Below are 17,701 nucleotides of genomic sequence, written 5' to 3'. Positions count from 1 at the left end.
TGTAACGCTGCAAGATTGAGTGGTGGGGGGAGGGCAGGGAGTCTGGCCATGCACAGACACCCCCACCCTGCAGAAGGAGCTCAACGGCACCACGGGGGGCTGGGGGCTGCCTCTCGGTGGGGAGGTGGCTGGGGCCGGAGGCCGCTCCCGGGAACTGACAAACAGCACCTGTGCTGGGCTCTCGGCACCCGGACGCCGGTTAGCACTGGGGGTGGGGGGGGAACGTGCAAAGGGAGCAGCTCGGATCCTTTCGGGGACGGGTCCATTTTGCTCACGTGACGTGGCTCAAAATCCAGTGCGGCCACGGCGGCCGGGCCAGGGAAGGGGGGGAACCCGCCCTTGAACCCACTGGGTTTTGTTACACCCCAACGAGCAAAATTTGGGACTTTTCAGTAGGCTTGGGGGAGGGGTTGAAACACAGCCGGTGGGTGGGAGTGGATGGGACATGGGACAGGCCCTCCCCAGGGTGCTGTCGCTCAGCTAGGGCTGAGCATGGGTGCTGGGGGCAATCTGGCAGAGAAGGGGTGCGGAGCGAGGAGAGGATCGGGGTGTCAGTCGGGGAGGGGAAAGTCGGGGAGGCTTAAGGGCTAGAAACTGGCTTTTGTTACCTTGCCTTGTGGCCTCAGAAAGCTGGCCAGCCACTGTGAGCACTGTTAGCGTCGGCAAGAACAACAGAAGCAAGTGAACCCAGCTGCACGCTCAATGCTACCGCAGACAAGCCCGTGTGGAACGGGGAGTGGGGAGGCGCCCTGGGGGGGGTGTCTACTCCAAATCTTCTTCCCCCTGCCTACGGTCTCCCGGCGCCCCACCCCCTTCGCCCACCGTCTCACGTGTCCCCCTCGGAAAGAACGCGGGCCCAGAGCTGCTGTGGAGGTCGAAGCCACAATGGCCCCCCCCACCCCACTGCAGAGCCGTGAATGGGCACAGTGTGTATTGGGGGAGCCCGCAGCGCACTGGGCGAAGATGCATGGGGAGCGGGATTATCTGGAGGGGGCCGGAGAAGGGAGGGAGACACCCCCCCCTTAGGAAGCATCCATTGGGATCTTGCTAATAGAGAGCACTGGGTCTGGCTAATGTTTGTGGGTGGAGCCTGGCATGGGCATCAATGGGCTACCGATTCCTCGCTGAGCTCAACATCAAACTGCTCTGAGGTTGGACTCTGAACACAGCCGAGCAACCAAACACCTCGTTCCACAGGAGAGTCTCCCCAGCATGAATGTCAGCTCCACACCCCACCGTCCCCGGCCATAAATCGCTGCTCCTCTCCCCAGTAGAGAGCTGCACGCACCAGGAGACACCAGAGGACGACGCCTCCTGTGGACACAGACTGGGCCCACCCGGCATGGCTTTGTGGATTCAGGGACCCACAAGATCACTTTGTGGGGAGCATGGGAGAGTGGCAGGGGGGGTTACCCACTTGCAATCGCGAGCACAGTGGGCTCTGAAGGGGCTTCAAGCCTGTCTAGGATCTAAGGTCAAAGTGATCAATGTCTCTCCTTAGAAAAGGGTGACTGATAGGCCTGGCCCTCCCCAGCCGACGGGAGGAGGGTGGAAATGGAGCTGGGGAGCTCAGAAGAGGCGAATCCTACTTCGACCCTCAGACCACGTGTGACGCGAGTTTGCCGGGCTCAGCTCAGTGCCTAGTTTAGTGCTGCGGGGTCAGCAGAGCTGATTGCACATCTCACCTCCCCCGAGGCAGCTGCCTCCCCCAGGTACACAGATACCTCCCCCCTCACCTGTGGCAGGCAGGCTCCGGGAGCAACAGAAAACGTGTGCTGCCAGCCTCTCGGGCAAGTTTATCCCTCCCTCCCCCGCAGACACAGCAAGAAAAGCAGGGCTCTGTGTGTGTCCCCCTGCGGCTGCTCTCGAGAGAAACTACCTGCTGTTGTCCCTGGATCCGCATGTATTCCATCCTCTGCTTGATGTGTTTGCTTTTGTCTGGGCTTCCCTGCTGGCTCTGCTTCAGCCTGGAGGCCGGATTCACCATCTTCATGGCTGGAATGGAAACCCCGCCACTCTGTTGAGACACACAGGGTTGGGGGTTAAATCCCGCAGACTAACGCTCGCAGCGGGCTGGGGCCGGCCAGCGGCACTCCCGGCCTTGCTTCCCGGGGGCAGATCTCGCAGTACTTTGTGGGTGAGATCCAGAGGGCCCCTGCGATGCCAACAGGGGTGAGATTTTCATCAGCGCTCCACACCGACCTGCCCCGCATTGAAACCGGTCCCTCAGTCGGAGCAGACGTAGGCCAACATTACGGCCTCGATCCTCAAAGGTATTTAGGCCCCGAACTGCTATTGATCAGGATCTAGACCCAAGCGCTTTAGAAAAGCTCACCCCTACGTGGACTGAGTGGTAAACGCAGACCCTCTGGGCAGGGGCTGGCACCCACGGGAAGGCTCCTATAGAACAGTGCACTGGGCCCGCGAGCATAACCGAGCCTGCGTTTGCTGCTTTTCACTAGTAGGCTTCTCCCCACAACCCCAAGCTCCTGGCAGCATTTCTGGCACAACAAGACCCTCTCCAGAACCTTGCTTTGATACAGCCCACCTGGGCCAGCCCATGGCTCCTGGCCCGGGGCACTGTTAGCAGTTCCAGCTTTGCCAGCTCTCGCCACTTCAAAGTCACGGGAGCTTTGGTGTTTTGATCAGTTCCCCGGCTCCGAGCATCGCAGCACGACGAGAGGAGCTGGGCTTTCGGCTTGAAACAACGGGAAGCACCAGGCAGCAGGGGCTGCAGATTGATGTTTGACATCGTGGCTCAAAAGCACAAGGCAAAAAGACAAAGGACCTCAAATGTAGCATTTAAAGAAAAAGTCCAGCTATTTTGGTGGGCCTGACTCATGATTTTTGAGCCTCGGGGGAGTGAGGCCCCTCACCATAGCCTGGCAGTGAGGCCCCTCACCATAGCCTCAGACCCAGGCAGTCCGGAACGCGTGGGCATTTCTGGGCGGGAGCCAAGCTTTGCCCATGGCCCCAGGTCTGTAACATGGAGCCAAACCAAAACCCTGGCTCTCCACCCCCGCAAACTTTGGGGCAGAATGTGTCTTGGGAGAGGGGTCACCAGAAAGAGGCGGCAAAGGACGGAGATGTTCAAAAGGCGGCGCACGTACGCAGTTACCACATCGTTACTCTCCATCAGAAAGACAGAAAACAAGTGAGTCTTAAGGGGCCTCCTGGTATTTTGGGGATTAAATTTCTCTTGGGGGCGGGTGAGCACCCTGAGATTCTCTGGCATTGGAAACACATCCCTTCAGTACTGCCCTATGCTGGAAACAGGCCACCAGAGCCTCTGCCATGCAGCATCCAGCCTGCCAAATGACTTCCCTGTGCTTCCCAGTGAGCGCGGGGGCTTGTTTCCTGAGGGCTGCGGGGGGATCCCCACCACGCATGGTGGCTTCCGCTCAGATCCACCCGTGCTGTGTGACATCCACACCCACGCAGCGTCCCTCAGCACCCTGGGATACAAATTAACCAGGGACCTGACACTCTTGTCTCCTGGGAGCGTCGCCGGCAAACGCCCGAGTGCGGAGACTGGGGGAAGAACATACCTGGGATGTCAGAGCAGGAGAGGACCTGACACCGGAGTGGAGCTGCATCCCTTGCTCACCCAATTTGATGGCGTGATTCCAGATTTACTCTAGCTAATTTGATGGAGTTACTCCAGATTTACTCTGGGGTAACTGAGATCAGAATCCATCCTGGCACCTTTCCTCTCCAGTGTGATGTGAAGCACCAGCAGCCCCATGCAGAAAGCACAACGGTAAAAGCCAATGTGCCCACACAGGGATACCTAGAGAGGCACACGAATGTGCTCGCAGTGGGTACTGAGCACCCACAGCTCCAGCTGAGGACAATGGAAACTGCAGGTGCTCAGCACCTCTGAAACCAGGCCCTTGATTTAGGTGCCAACCTATGGAATTGGGTGCGTAATTTTAGGCAGCCGTGTTAGAAATTGTTGGCCAAAAATCTGTGCTTGAGATGGGCCCAAACCTACTTGCAGAGCCAAATACCCTGTACTGTTGGGGAGGTTTGAAATCCAAGCCTGGATCCAGACCCCACGTTTTGCAAACAGCTCCAAGCCCTAGTAGACGTCTGAGCCAAAAAACAGGTTCCAAAAGTCCCTCAACTTTGGGGTCACTTGCATCTGAAGAAGTGGGTATTCACCCACGAAAGCTCATGCTGCAAAACGTCTGTTAGTCTATAAGGTGCCACAGGATTCTTTGTTGCTTCAACTTTGGGGGTTTTCCCAAACCTGGATCTTGATGCTGCTGCCAGATCCCATCTTCGATCAATAACTCAACTCCCCCCTGTTCTTTCCACACCAAGATCACCCTAATCCCCCTCCCCCCGGGGGGTCCCAGTTATACACACGGTTCGATACGTTCAGAAATGAACGGGAAACTTCGCGTTTGCATTTTCGGTCCCAGAATAGGAGAGAGATTTGATTGGAACAACCTCTGTTGGTGAACGAGACAAGGTTTCAAGTGTGCACAACACTTCTCTTCAGGGCTGGGAAACGCAGGACAAGCTCTGTGACAGCAGGGACTAGGGAAAAACCACTGACACCAATGGAAAACCGAAAGCAGAGGGAATGCATCCCGGCTCGATGAGAGGATGCATGTGAAAGCGAAAGAAAGAGAGATGCTTTGAGACAGAGGCAGATTTCCAGGTGGGAATCATGACAGTGGGAATAAAGCAGTTTTTATTAGCTATCCACGTACAGTTTGAGATACAGAAGCTGGTGAGAAGGGCAGCACAAAGAAAAGATTAATCTGTAAGCAGACAGAGGTCCTGTAACTCGGGTGGATATCAAGGCTGCACCCAAGGAATAGCTAGTAACCAATCACTGCAATCGTTTGCCTCATGTAGTTCCTTATTATTGTTTCCTGGAGTGCATGCTAGCATTCTAGCCACGTGCACACAGACTGACTTTCTGGTGCCTCTTCCAAACTCTTCCATCCTGCAACCTGTGCTCCTCTCTCCAAGTTCCATGCAGGTTGCTACAGTTATTATGGAAAGACACTAGCAGATCTGGGACCAGCTACCACGGGTGGCATAAACGGAGCCTTTCCATCTGGGCTTTGTAAAGGAATGCTGAGCAGGACGTGCGCTGAGCTGAAATTTAGGCCAGGCTTGAGCATCCTAACCCAGGAGCTGTAAATGGATGGACCATCATTTCAATGACACAAAAATCAGGCCCATGACACTAGATTCAGCAGAGTAGTAAATGAGTGAGGCTAAATGGGCCGTACAAGAGAAGTGCAGTGTGTCAGCCAGCCCAGCCTAAAGTGAAGTGAGTTGAGACGCGCTGTTCTAGGGAGCAGCCTGCTTTCTCGCTCTCTGTTTTTTGGGCTCTTGTGGGTTATAATTCTGAATTCTAAGATATAAAGTCATGCTACGCTGCAACCTTCCAGCAGGCGTATTTCTGTCTGCGTCTAAGTTCTCTGTGTGCATGCTGTGAACATATAACAACACTGCCCAGCTATGTTCTGGTGTGATATGCTGCCTGTTGCAGTGATTACAGACAAGGGTGAGCTATTACGATTTGGATCTGGGTCTCAAACAGCCCAGAAATTTAGGATGATCGGGGGTGAATTTTCATCTGATTAGTGACCGATTCAGCCAAACCCTAGCTAAGTGGCCTCCTGTTTCAAGACCTTTGTTTTGTGACGCATCCAGGCAACCACAGGTCCTGGTACTGTAGCGATAAATAAAACTTGCTGGCTTCATTCTCATTTATATTCAGGGTCTGTCTATACGGCCATCAGAGATGTGACCGGCGCTAGGGTACCAATAGCAGTGAAGCCATGGCAGCATGCAAGGGACCCTGGGTAGCTAGCCGGTGCTGCCGCAGCTTCACTGTTACTCAAACCTAAGCTAGCTGAATTAAAGCTAGCTCGCGTACGTCTATACGAGCTGCAATCACCCGTCTGCAGTGTAGACAGAGCCTGTGGCCCCTCTACACCAATCCATCTGTGTAACCGGAATTGAAGTGGCAGCAAACGACAGCGACATCCATTTACACAGGCGCAGCGACGTCAAGGGGCCTTAACGTAAGCGAGAACCAGGCCCAGTATAATTGCTACGAAGGGAAAAGGGATTTGTTCATTCATAAAAGCTGAGGGTTAATAAAGGAATAAGCTGAGTTCTGACTGGCGGAGTTCTCCCCACCCCCTTCCCCCGTCAGCTGTTCAGCAAGAAGCCTGGTCCTTGCAGATTCCATTTGCAACCAATTTGGGCAGCTTCAGGAGCTCCGCTCTGTGATTTAATTAGGACCATCTGCCACTTAGCAAGGCCACTTAAAGTGCAGTTAGTCAGAAAAGTGAGAGACACGGAAAAGTCTCCATCCTTTTACTTACAAATGGAGGGGATCTAACGTGGCGTCCCTAGGGGTACGTCTACACGGCAAAGAAAAATCCGGGGCAGTGAGTCTCAGGGCCTGGGCCAACTGCCTTGGGCTCGCCAGGCTAAAAGTAGCTGTGTAGCTGTTTAGGTTCGGACTGGAGCCGGGGCTCTGAGACCCTTTGCGCTCGCTGGATTTCAGAGCCCGGGCTCCAGCAAGAGCGAGAGCATCGTCCCTGATTTTAGCCCCGAAGCCTGAGCCAGGCGCCGAGATTCGTTGTCGCAGGTTTTTCTTTGCAGCGCTGACATACTCTGATTAGCACAATGCAGAGCAGGGGCCCTTTAAACGGGCCCTGATCCTGCCCTCGATCCCACGGGCATGAAACTGGAATGACGGCACAGAAATTAATATGGTGACTCCGGATGGACACAGGTTAAGATGTAAATTTCAGCAGAACTTGGCTCTCGGTGCTCATCCTATGCTAAAATTACCCCTCAAACCTGCCGCTAAGGCCCTGTGTGGAACGTCTCCCTTGTCATCTGCCTTCTCTTCCCAGGTCTCTTGGGTCCCTCCCATTCTTATCTGGACCTGATTTTATTGCCTTGGGGTTGATCAGCAAACTTGACATCCAGCCGTCCAGCTACAGTTTGAATTTGCACCCAGCAGCCAGCACTCGAGTTCCAAAGCAGAGGGGTGGCCAGGGTCTCAGTGGTTAACTGACACACTTGTTTCCAGGTCTGTGCCATGCCATGAAGCCAGTCACCCCTCCCCTACCGGATGGCACTGGAACGCGGGGGCAATGGATGAAGACTGCTGACTGTGGTCTAATTCAGCGCTAACACCCAGCGGGGGGACAAGGTGTAAAAAATCCGCCACAAGGCTCACGAGAGAAAGACAGAGAGCGATGCCAGGTGGGCCAGTTCGTCTGCAAAGGGCCTGCTGCCTTTCCGGTTCACGTGCCACCCGTCTCCGTTATTTCTCCCCCCCTTTTGCAGTTATCGCAGGGTCTGTCCGAATGCCGGGGGAAGAGGAGGGGACGTTTTTTACACCTCGGCTCTAGGGGAAGCTGGATTCTCAGGAAGGGGGTGGGGCCGGGGAGAGGCGGAGGAAGAGAAGGCGTCAGAGGGAATCCGAGCGTAGAGCACAACAAGAGGAATAACAAAAAATAAACCTTAGGACTGTCGAGCGGAAGCTGCGGCTTGGGGTGCAGAGGTGGCTTGGTCCCGCTCAGAGATGACCTCCTGGGAGCATCAGCCTCACCCTGTCCTGAATCCACGGTCCTGGCATGCCAGCAACTGTGTTCAAGATCCCCCGAGCCCTCCTTTAGCCCTCTGTCATCCTGAGTCCCCAGCTGTCCCAGCAGCTCTCTCCGGAATATAAATTCAGCTGACGGGTGGATATTGATTTCATTAATGGTCACCTCCAGCTCACGGATAGTTTCTTCAAGGCTGTCCAGTCTTTGGTATGTGCATTCACAAATCTCGTGGCTGCTTAGACTTGCAAAGCCGAGAGGAGACATTTCTTCTTTGGTTTTGCCTTCTAGGTCCAGTTCGTGCTCTCTCTCTGCTGGGGACCCTCCGGTATTCGAGGCTGCCTTGGTCTCCTCTCCATCCGCAAGTCGGTCTAGGGTTCTCTGTCCGGAGGTGGCTCTGTGCTCACTGGATCTCGATGAAGCACTGAAGTGCTCCTCAGGAGGCTGTATCGTGAGTTGTTCAGACACCTGGTGGTTTGGATCTTTGCCTGGGAAAGATCTTGGTCTTGGTGTTGGACACTTTGAGGCTGGACAGCCAGTGAGGTCTTCCCTTTGCCCCTGCTTGCTAGCCTCACGGGGGTCTTCAGAAGCGGGGGGCATCCCCTCCAAGCTTGGCTTGGTTCTCCTGGCTTTGGGTTCTGGGACAGCGCCGGGAATTCCCACGGCCGCTTTAGACCCTTCGCCTTCGTCCGTGATGGAGGAGACCTTCTCGGAACCCACTTCAGGGTCCGCGGCTTCTTTCACGAGATCGACGAGGGGTCTGTCCTCCACACGGACAACTGGCCCGTAGGCCATAGTCTCACAGCTGCCTTCCTCTCCGGCATTCAATGTCCCAACCTCTTCTCCTCCCTCTTCAACCAAGGGGTTCCCTCCACCCTTTGACAGAGACTGGGTCGGGGGGGTTGTTACGACGAATGCTCTCTCTCCTTCTGGAGCACCTCCAGGGGCCGACAGAGCCTGCTCTAAGAAATCAGATCGCACCCGGATGAGAGAGTTTTCCTCTCCTTCGGCCTGGTTCTCAGGGTTGCTTGGCAAGATCCCCAACCCCTCCAAGTTTCTCTCGGTTTCCGCCATGGCCTGTGTAGGCTCAGCATGTGGAGCTCCTTCCATTCCCACCTCTCTGGTGCTGGACCGGTCAGCGCACTGACGGCTGCCTGTTTCTGCAGCCACCTCCAGCTCTGCTTCAGGCGAAGGCGGGTCGGACACCCACTCGGTGAGCACAATCTGAGGGAGGGGGACAGCCGGACTGGCTGGAGAGGCCGATTCCTATGGAGAAAATTCAGACCAGTTAACAGCAGGCGGGAAGTGGGAGAAGTTTACCATGCAAATGAACAGAGCTGAGTGCTTCTTAGAAGGTACCTGCCTAGCCTGGGCTGCCAACTTCACAATCCACCCACTGGGTCTATAATCCCAGACTATCCAGCCACTTCTGCAGCCCCTGAGCGCTGGGCCATGCCTGACGCAGAACAACTCAAGAGGGAGGGCTTGGGTTCAGTAACCTCTTTGGGGCACCTCTCGATGCCGTTAGAGGCCCACTGGAGTGTACAGTGCACCTGGGTACGTGAGAGGAGCCAATGGGAGTTAGGCACCTAACCAGCATAGCTGCTGCCCTGGGGAACACGTAGCCAACGTGCTGTTTAAAGAGCCTGCCGACAGAGCTGAAATCAGGGTTAAAGACGCACTGCGGAGGAGATGCAGTGGGTCCCTACAATGAAGAAATCCCCAGAGAAAGAGCCGAGTCAGCCTCTATCCTGCCCGATACTATTACATTAGAACATCAGAAGGGCCAGGCTGGGTGAGGCCAATGGTCCGGCTAGCCCATGGTCCTGTCTTCAGAGGGAATGAACAGAACAGGGCAATTATCCAGCGATCCAGCCCATCGTCCAGTCCCAGCTTCTGGCAGTCAGAGGCTAGGGACACACAAGGGGTGTGTCTCTGACCCGCTTGGCTAATACATTCTGGAGGCAGAGGGGCCTGGGACCCCGCCGAGCTGTGCACTGCAGGGAGGTGTTAGTGTTTTCAGGGGTAGGGGATTCTGGGCTAGCAGGACTTCCTTTGTCTGCAGCTGGGGGCTAGCAAGGGACTCTGCCCAGGCCCTCCACACCCCCCGCCCATAGCGCTTACCTGGACTGACAGCTGGCGGCTGGAGTCTGTTCCAGCATCGGGCTGGCTGGCCGCTGCAGCCTAGTGGCAGAACAGGGCAACAAGACGGGTTATTCTGCTCCTCCCGCCGGGCCTGGCTGGGGCCGCCCCATTTCCCGGGATTCGTGGTGTGGGAACGGCCCCGCATGGGGTGCCCCGACGCAGCAGGTCTCATTCTACCACCACCCTCCGGGGTTCTAGGATCCAGCAAAGGCAGGTGCGGGGAGGAGGGGAAAACGACAAGGCCAGGCACCGACATCCAGGACCAGAGCTGGGCCTGAGCCAACCCCCCCCACCCAGGATCTAAACACTCCTGCCAGAAAGAGGCAGGGGCTGGCTTCCACACCGCCCCCACCCAGCAGCTGGAGATTCAGCTCCCTCGATTCCACGCAGCGCACGCTGGGCAGGAAAGGCAGCACAGAGCCGCCGGTCTGGCGCAGAAGGGGAGCGCGGCTGCTGGTGTGCGGGAGTGGGACGCGGCGGGAGATGGGACTGCAGAAGAGGGAAAGAGATCGACAGACAGAGAGGGGCAGAGGGCAGCAGGACAGCCGGGGCTGGGGACACGCAGGGCGGCATCACGTCTCCTCTTGGTACAGTGGAGCTCCTTGGCTGCCATGCTCTGAGCAGTGGGCCTTGCCAATGGCTCCCGTCAATAAAGGGCGAGGCGGCGGCTGGGCGCGGGGCATGTTTTGGGATGCTGCCCCCTGGCCAGCTCCTGGAGCACCTCCCAGCACGGAGCCAGGGGCAGAGGGTGAGTCCCAGGTTGGTTGGATCTGACCCTTGTTCGGCGGGGGACAGCGGAGGAGGAGATGAGCCATGGGGAGGGAGGGCGGATGCCCAAGGGCTCCGCTGACCCAGCTGTTTGGGTTGCAGGCAGGATTGGCCCCTAGGACTGGAATCTGCCGGGAACCGTCTCCTTCCCAGCTCCAAAGGGAAGGCCTGGAGGAGAGTTACTCTCTGCAGCAGCGACTGGCTCTGCATAGCACTGAGCCGGCAGCGGCCTGGAGGGGCCCAGCTCTCTTGCTGGCTGGCGGGATCCCCAGGGTGTGACGGGCCTTGGGCCTGGAAGGATCATGCCCAGGGCTCTTGGGCAGAATCCTACCCTCTCCCCCGGTCCCTTCCCTCCCTCTCTTCGCCCCGGCTCTTCCCCACCCCCAGGCTCGAGGGTCCAGCTCCCCCAGGCCCATCTTCTCCCCTCTCTGTACCCTCTGGCCCCCCCCGTGCCACGCCCTCTTTGGCTTTACCCGCTTCCAGCCTCCCGCTTTCTGTGCTCTCGCCTGCCAGCCAGCCAGCCCTCGGTCGTCTTCTCCCACCCACACCCGACCCAACGGGGCCATCGCAGCTCCAAGCGCCAGACCCTGACCCAGTGGAGAACCCGGGTGTCTCCTACCGCTGGCCACCCGGCTAGGCCCCTGCACAGCTCAGACCAGATCATGCGCCAGGGGCGAGGCCATTGTCCCCAGGGCACGACATGCATCGCCCCCCAGAGCCCTCGTTCCAGTGAGGCATCCTGCGTGCAGTGACGAGACCCTTCCATCCCCCTCCGGTGGGAGCTGGCACCTCCTCCACACGCACACCTGTGCCCCACCCACGTGGGTGCAGAGCCTGGCGCCAGGGGCTGTCGCTCTGGTGGTTAGTGCTCAGTCCCGTGCTGTCAGTCCAGCCCGCGCCAGCGTCGGGGAGTGATGTGGGGGCTGTGAGGAGCCGTTAGTTTGTTAATCCGGAGAGCGCGTGAAAGGGGGGAGCCGAAGGGAGAGGCGGCCGGGCAGAGGTGCAGCGGCAGCCAGCCGGGTGGAAGAGGGAGTTGCGATCGGGCACAAGCTGTTACCTTCCATCCTTCGGCTGCCAGCGCGGCCCCATTGGGCCACAAGTCTGCGGGAGCGGGGGAGACGGCGGCCGCGAGCCGGTCGCAGCGGAACTTGGGGTTAAATGGGGAGCCAGAGCTTCTCTGAAACACCTGGGGAGTCAGAACACGGTGGGTTGTGCAGCAGAAATAAGACGGGCAGAGGGAGCCCCGGGCCTGCCGCTCCCTAGCCTGGCCTCGTCCTAGACGCGCCGACGCCAGCTCGCTGCGGGCGAGACAGCGGCTCTTCTCGGCTGTGCACTGGTGTGGGGGTGTTAAAGTGACAGCCGGAAACCTGGCCACAGAGACGCTCCTCCCCTGGAACGACGTGTGCCCTGCGGCATCCCAGTCCCCTGGGGACGGAGAACCCCGGCCCAGCCTGGGACGGAGCCCGAGGGGAACACAGGGGCTCTGGTGGCTCTGATTCTGGGACAGGGAGCTCGTTTCTCCTGCCTGCCGCTCTCATCACGGCCTGGCTCATCCACTCCCCTGGCACTCGGTCCGATGGGGGTGTCTGCAAACGGGTTTCAAGCGGGGCTGGACGCCCAAACTAGATACTCGGTGGGTTTGGACCAGGGAGCCCCCGGTGCTAGCCAGCCACGGGGGAACTCAATAGGACCCAAGAAGTGTCCCGGACGTCTAGCCCTCGACTCTGTCTGATGTGTGGAAATGGGGCAAGCGCCAGCTTTCGGGGGAGATTTCTGGTGCCCCCCAGGACACGGTGTCTGAATGGATTGTCTCAGGGTACCTGGACTTCAGGGTTTCCATCCCGGGCGCGGGGACTCCAATCTACCCTTCTCCAAAACCGGCCGGAAGCCTGGAGTGAAGGGGTGGGGTCGCTCTGCCAAAGCCCGGTGCCCCCCCCCCCCACACTGAGCCTGCTGGGCCCCTGGAGGATCGAACCCACTGACTGCTGGCGAGCCCAGCTGTCCCTCCGTGAAGCCAGGAGCGGAGACGCTAGGACCAGACCACTACCCCGGTTACACTGTGACCTGATCGACTGCCCCTCCCCAGTGCCTCCCCCAGGCGGCAGTGCTTCCTTGCCTGTGTGCCAGGGGCCCGAGCCTGCTTCTGGTGATGGCAGTGCTCCTCCTCCTGAGCGAGTGCAGGATCGGGCCCCAGGTGACTGGAGGGGGGGGTCATTCTGGGCGGGCTCCCATCATGTGTGTCCCTCCCACCCCCCTCGGCACCCACCTCCAGCTCGGCGATGATCCGGTCCTCCTCGTCGTCGTCCTTGATGGCGGAGGCGATGATGGGCGGGGTGGACGCGGGCCTGGTGACCTCCGACACCGTCCGCCTGAGCTTCACCTGGGGCTTCTGGGACTCCAGCTCCTCCGACTCCGCCTTCTGCAAGGGCGAGAGGGGGCGGGGGGATCATCCCTGGGCGTCCGGGGCCAGCCGGGGCTCCCCGCTCCCCGCCCCCCCCGGGGAGCCCGCCCCATACCTTCATGAAGCTGGAGTCCTTCTTGCTGGTGACGATCACCTCGCCGGTGCGGGTGGTGGTCAGCCCGTGGGAGGAAGGGAAGCTCCGGCGAGGAGGGGGGGGAGGCGGCGATTTCGAGGGCTTCTCGGTCCGATACCTGGGGACTGTCAGCTCGTCTGGGGAAACAACTGGGCTGTTAGAGGCAAGGCCCGGCTCTTCCCTGATCCACCCCAAGCCAGGGACTCTCCTACGGTCGAGCGGGGCACAGCAGAATCCCCAGGGGTCCACAGCTCAGGCGGGTGTGGGGCAGCCCAGCCTGGGGGGTTCCCCCACCTGTGAATGTGCCGGTGCAATAAGGAAGGACGTGTGCTCTTTGGGGCGTGGGTGTGATGGGAACATCCCTGTGGCTTTTGCAACAGGGCAGCGGCTTACGTAGGACACGCCGATTGCCTCTGGCTCGGAGGGCCTGGCTGCTGACCCCTTTTGGGTCGGGTTACAGGGCGCCGGGGACCTCACCCGTAGGCCCCAGCGCACGGTCGGCCACACAACCGGCCCTGCGCAGCCCGAGAGGCAGACGTGCCTAGGGCTGGGCTAGCCATGGATCAGGGGACCAATCCTGCGAGGTGCTGATCGCCCTCCGCAACCTGACAGGGTGCTCAGGACCTTGCAGGAACGGGGCTCTGGGTGCATTAGTAGATCTGGGGGCAGCTTAGCCAGCACCATGAGCTCTAAAATTCAGTCCATATTACAGGCGGTGGACAGAAATGCAGCAGTTCCCATACCTGGTGCAAAGCCCTTCCATTAAGGACCCGTTGGTTAAGGCAGCAGGGAAACCCTCCGAAACCGCATTCAACCCCCCTGATGCCAACCCAGCTGAGTTTCTAGGCTCACCCGTGTTTCCTGCACGGAGCACGGTTCTCCACCAGGGAGCAGCGCGGCGCTCAGAGCAGGTCCTGCTTGCAGCTTGGAAGAGCTGCCAGGGGCTGGTCTGAACTGCAGATGGTCCTAGCAGGCCACATGCCAGCATTGGGAGGGAGAGTCTCTTGCACTTCCCAGGCTGGCCAAGAGAGGGCGCTGCAGCCTCAGCCATCCTTATAGATTTGCTAATGCCGTGTGTGTGTGTGTGTGTGTGTGTGTGTGTGTGTGTGTGTGTGTGTGTGTGTGACACACCAGCCCTGCAGGGGTGCACTACCTGTGCCCATGCTCATGTCCCCCTCAATCCCTTTCTGGCCGAATTCCTCAGCTGATGGGCCGCAGGGAGACGGCTGCCCCGGCCTGGGAGGGGATAGGTTCAGAGCTAGCATCCCGCAGGAATCAACGCAGCAGCTGGGTGTGAGCAGAATCCCTAGGCTGCACGGCACTCCCAGGGCTGGGGATAGAACCCAGGCATCCTGACGCCCCACTAAAGCCCACTCCTCGCCGAGAGCCAGGAATGGAACCCAGGAGTCCTGGCTCTTGGCCCCCCCCCGCTCTGACCCCACACCCCTCCCAGAGCCTGGTATGGAACCCAGGAGTCCTGACTCACTGCGGGTAGCAGAGAGGCTGAAGAGGGGTGCGGTCTGGGGGTGCGACTTGGGAGGGCACCTTCAGAGCTGAGGCAGGGAAGTGTTACCAAGGGCACCCCTGGTTTTTGACCACCCCTTCCCCCGCTCCGCCCTGTCCCCTACCTGAGCCCCTGCGGCCGTTGGGGTCGATTTTGGCGGTGGCTTTCTGTGCATGCTGCGGCTTGGAGGGCTTGTGCTCCGGCGTGGAGGCGGCGCTGCCGGTGGCCTGCTTGTGCTTGGCGGCAAACTCCAGGTCGGGGATGGCCTTCATGAGCTCGGCCTGGGTCTCCTCCAGGAGGCGGTTAATGTCCTTGGCGCTGTATTGGGTCAGCGCTGCCCTCTTCTCCTCCCAGTCCCGCTCGGCGGCCTGCCGGCAGAAAGCAGAGCTCGCTGCGGCTTGCATGGGGGGCCGGGCCGGGGGAGCCTTCCCCGTCCCAGGGAACAGGTGGCACCCGTACGAGGATCTGGGGCACTCAGCTCCACCCCCAGCTGCACAGAATCCCGGGGTACAGGCTGGGGGGCTCTGGGAGGAAGCCCGGGAATAGCTGTTCCAAAGGGTTTGAGTCACTAGAGGGTTTCATACAGTCTGTGGCCAGAAGGGATCATCTGGGCCAGCAGTTCTCAAGCTGGGGGTCGGGACCCTGTTTTAATGGGGTCGCCAGGGCTGGCTTAGACTTGCTGGAACCTGGGGCCAAAGCCCCGGGGCAGTGGGGCTTGGGCGTGTTCAGGCTTCAGTCCCCCGTCCTGGGGTCCTGTCATAATTTCTGTTGTCAGAAGAGGGTCGCGGTGCAGTGAAATTTGAGAACTCCTAATCTAGGCTGACCCTGTATAGCCTGGGCCAGAAAACCTCCCGCACACGTCCCTGTATTAAGCCCAAAAACGAGTTAGACCAAAGCATTTCACATCCCAGGAGACTGAGCCACAGGCAGGGACCGGGAGAGCAAGAGGGGCCACCCAGGCCCCAGGCCTCGGCGCCGGCTGGGAATCAGTGAGATCCATCTCGATGATCCCAGCAAGTGACTCTGCCTGCAGAGGAAGGGTCCCTGCCACCTGGATCATCCTCACACCCCCTCCTGTGAGCTGGGGAAATCATCACTGGGGAAACTGAGGCATGAAGAGGGGAAAGCAACTTGCCCAAGGTGACAGTGAGTCAGTGGTGGAGGTGGGGATGGCACCTCGGAGGCCTGATTCCTTGTCCACTTTTCTCTGCTCACACTCCCCTCCTCTAGCTGGGAACAGAGCCCAGGAGTCCTGACTCCCAGCCCTGCCTGCTCTAACCACGAGCCCTCACTTCCGTCTCTGAGCTGGGGACAGGACCCAGAAGTCTTGACTCCCTGGCCTCCCCTTGCTCTAAGCTCTAGGTCTCCTTATAAATAGACTCCAGGACTAAAGGTTGAACCCAGCACTGCCCGGTTTTTCCAAACCAATTTCAAAAGGATCAAGAGGCCCCAATCAATACTCCAGGGCAGATTCTCTCCCAGAGGATTCCCTTTCGGCTCACGCTGAGCCGCCTCATGTCAGAGCAGCCCCCAGGCTGCTCTATCCTGTGCAGGCAGCCAGCGGGGGAGCTACTGAGCAGCAGAGAAGACAACAGCTGCTTCAGTGGGGAATGTTGATAGGTGGGGAGATGGCGCCTCCTACAGCACACACCCCAGAGTGACAGGGCTGATTCAAGCCCTGCAGTGGAAAAATCCCGGAGCACTTTATTCTCAGTTCCTAACAGGGTTGGCCTGCAGGCCTGGCCTTGAACCTCTCCTGGGTGTGCGACAGGCCAGACAACACCGCAGGAGCGCCAGGCTCTCCCCCGACCCCAGCTCTCACCTCCACGGACACGGCCTTGTCCGCACTCCTCCTGCCGGGCATCTCGGGGCCCGTCTGGGTCTTGGCCGGCACCATCTCCGGAGCCCGGGAGGGATTATTGCTCTTGGGGGGCTGGGGGCCGCTCTGCCCGAAGCCCGGCATGCCCAGGGTATCTGTGGAGGCGGTCAGGTCATGGAGGTTCATCGGGGGGCTGGTGGGGACCTCGAAATCCAGACCCTTGCTGAAATCGGTCTCTGATGCCACCTTCTTCGGGGACTGGCTCAGGTTGTTGGACGGAGCCCACACGCTCTCATCCACTTGCCTGCCAATGGAACAGAGTTCAGAGGTCCCCATGGGGGGCTGGGGAGTTGGGGGGCTGGGGTGGGGGCAGCGCAGCCAGGAAGTGCTGTAACCTGTTGCCAAACACATTTTCAACCACATCAAACGGTTCCGTGTGGGTCGATACGTTTATCAACAACCGCCAAATAATGGGGCGTTTTCAGTTTTCAAAACAAACTTTTTTTTTTTTTAACCAAAAAAGGTTTTTCAACCCCCTCCCCTCCCCATCCCGCTGTTGGGTTTGGGGTTTTTTTGGTCAAACGCACACACAAAATTTCACAATTCAAAACTCAATTGAAATTTCCCACCAGGACTAAATCGTCCTTTCCCAGGCAGCACTAATGATCATCGTTTGTATTCCAGTAATTACTGGGGTGCCTAGAGGGTGTGATGAGCACCCGTCGTGTTAGGTGCGGTACAAACCCAGAACAAAAAGGCAGCCCCTGCCCCAACGAGCTTCCACTCAAAGACGAAAGACAATGAGCGGATAGAGACAGACGGACAGACGGGGCAGCTCAAGGGACCTGTGAGATTATTCTGATCGGTGCACGGACAGACACCAGGTATTGAGGTGCCCAAATCCCTTGGGAGGATCTGAGCCCAGCTGCCCAAACACCGTCAGGCGCAGGCTTCAGGGCAGAGGACGAAGAGCGGCTGTGGGCATGGATACGGGGAGCGAAGGGGCTGGCTGGGAAATTTGACAAAGGGGTGACTGAGAATGGGATCGTTGGTGGAGCGGAGAGAGGAACCAGACCCCTCCCTCTGCCCCAGCAGGGATCAGGGCCCAGGGAGCCGGGACCTGCCCTGGGATGGGGTAGCAGGACTCCCCTGTGGATCCAGGCTGGGAGGGCACACCAGGATCTGGGCCCAGGGAGCCGGGACCCGCCCTGGGGTGGGGTAGCAGGACTCCCCTGTGGATCCAGACTGGGAGGGCACACCAGGATCTGGGCCCAGGGAGCCGGGACCCGCCCTGGGGTGGGGTAGCAGGACTCCCCTGTGGATCCAGGCTGCGAGT

At 58.9% G+C, this 17,701-nt stretch overlaps 1 protein-coding gene across 7 annotated transcripts in view; it reads right to left on the bottom strand.

Moving 5' to 3' along the window:
- The window catches only part of SRCIN1 (SRC kinase signaling inhibitor 1), a 180,341-nt gene that overhangs the window by 7,168 nt on the left and 155,472 nt on the right, over window positions 1-17,701 (bottom strand). For all 7 annotated transcript variants that reach the window (XM_044999461.1, XM_044999464.1, XM_044999465.1 and 4 more), the window contains 8 exons: window positions 16,369-16,669; window positions 14,671-14,914; window positions 13,025-13,179; window positions 12,775-12,927; window positions 11,566-11,694; window positions 9,720-9,779; window positions 7,515-8,861; window positions 1,880-2,017 (listed from right to left, as the gene is read on the bottom strand). In XM_044999461.1, coding sequence (XP_044855396.1) covers window positions 1,880-2,017; window positions 7,515-8,861; window positions 9,720-9,779; window positions 11,566-11,694; window positions 12,775-12,927; window positions 13,025-13,179; window positions 14,671-14,914; window positions 16,369-16,669 — 2,527 coding nt within the window. The remainder of the gene's footprint in view (window positions 1-1,879; window positions 2,018-7,514; window positions 8,862-9,719; window positions 9,780-11,565; window positions 11,695-12,774; window positions 12,928-13,024; window positions 13,180-14,670; window positions 14,915-16,368; window positions 16,670-17,701) is intronic.

This window comes from Mauremys mutica, chromosome 25 (genome assembly GCF_020497125.1).
Source record: "Mauremys mutica isolate MM-2020 ecotype Southern chromosome 25, ASM2049712v1, whole genome shotgun sequence".
In the NCBI taxonomy this organism is placed as follows: Eukaryota; Metazoa; Chordata; order Testudines; family Geoemydidae; genus Mauremys; species Mauremys mutica.
Note: the sequence above shows the minus strand (reverse complement) of the source record. Positions and strands in the feature narration are given on the sequence as shown.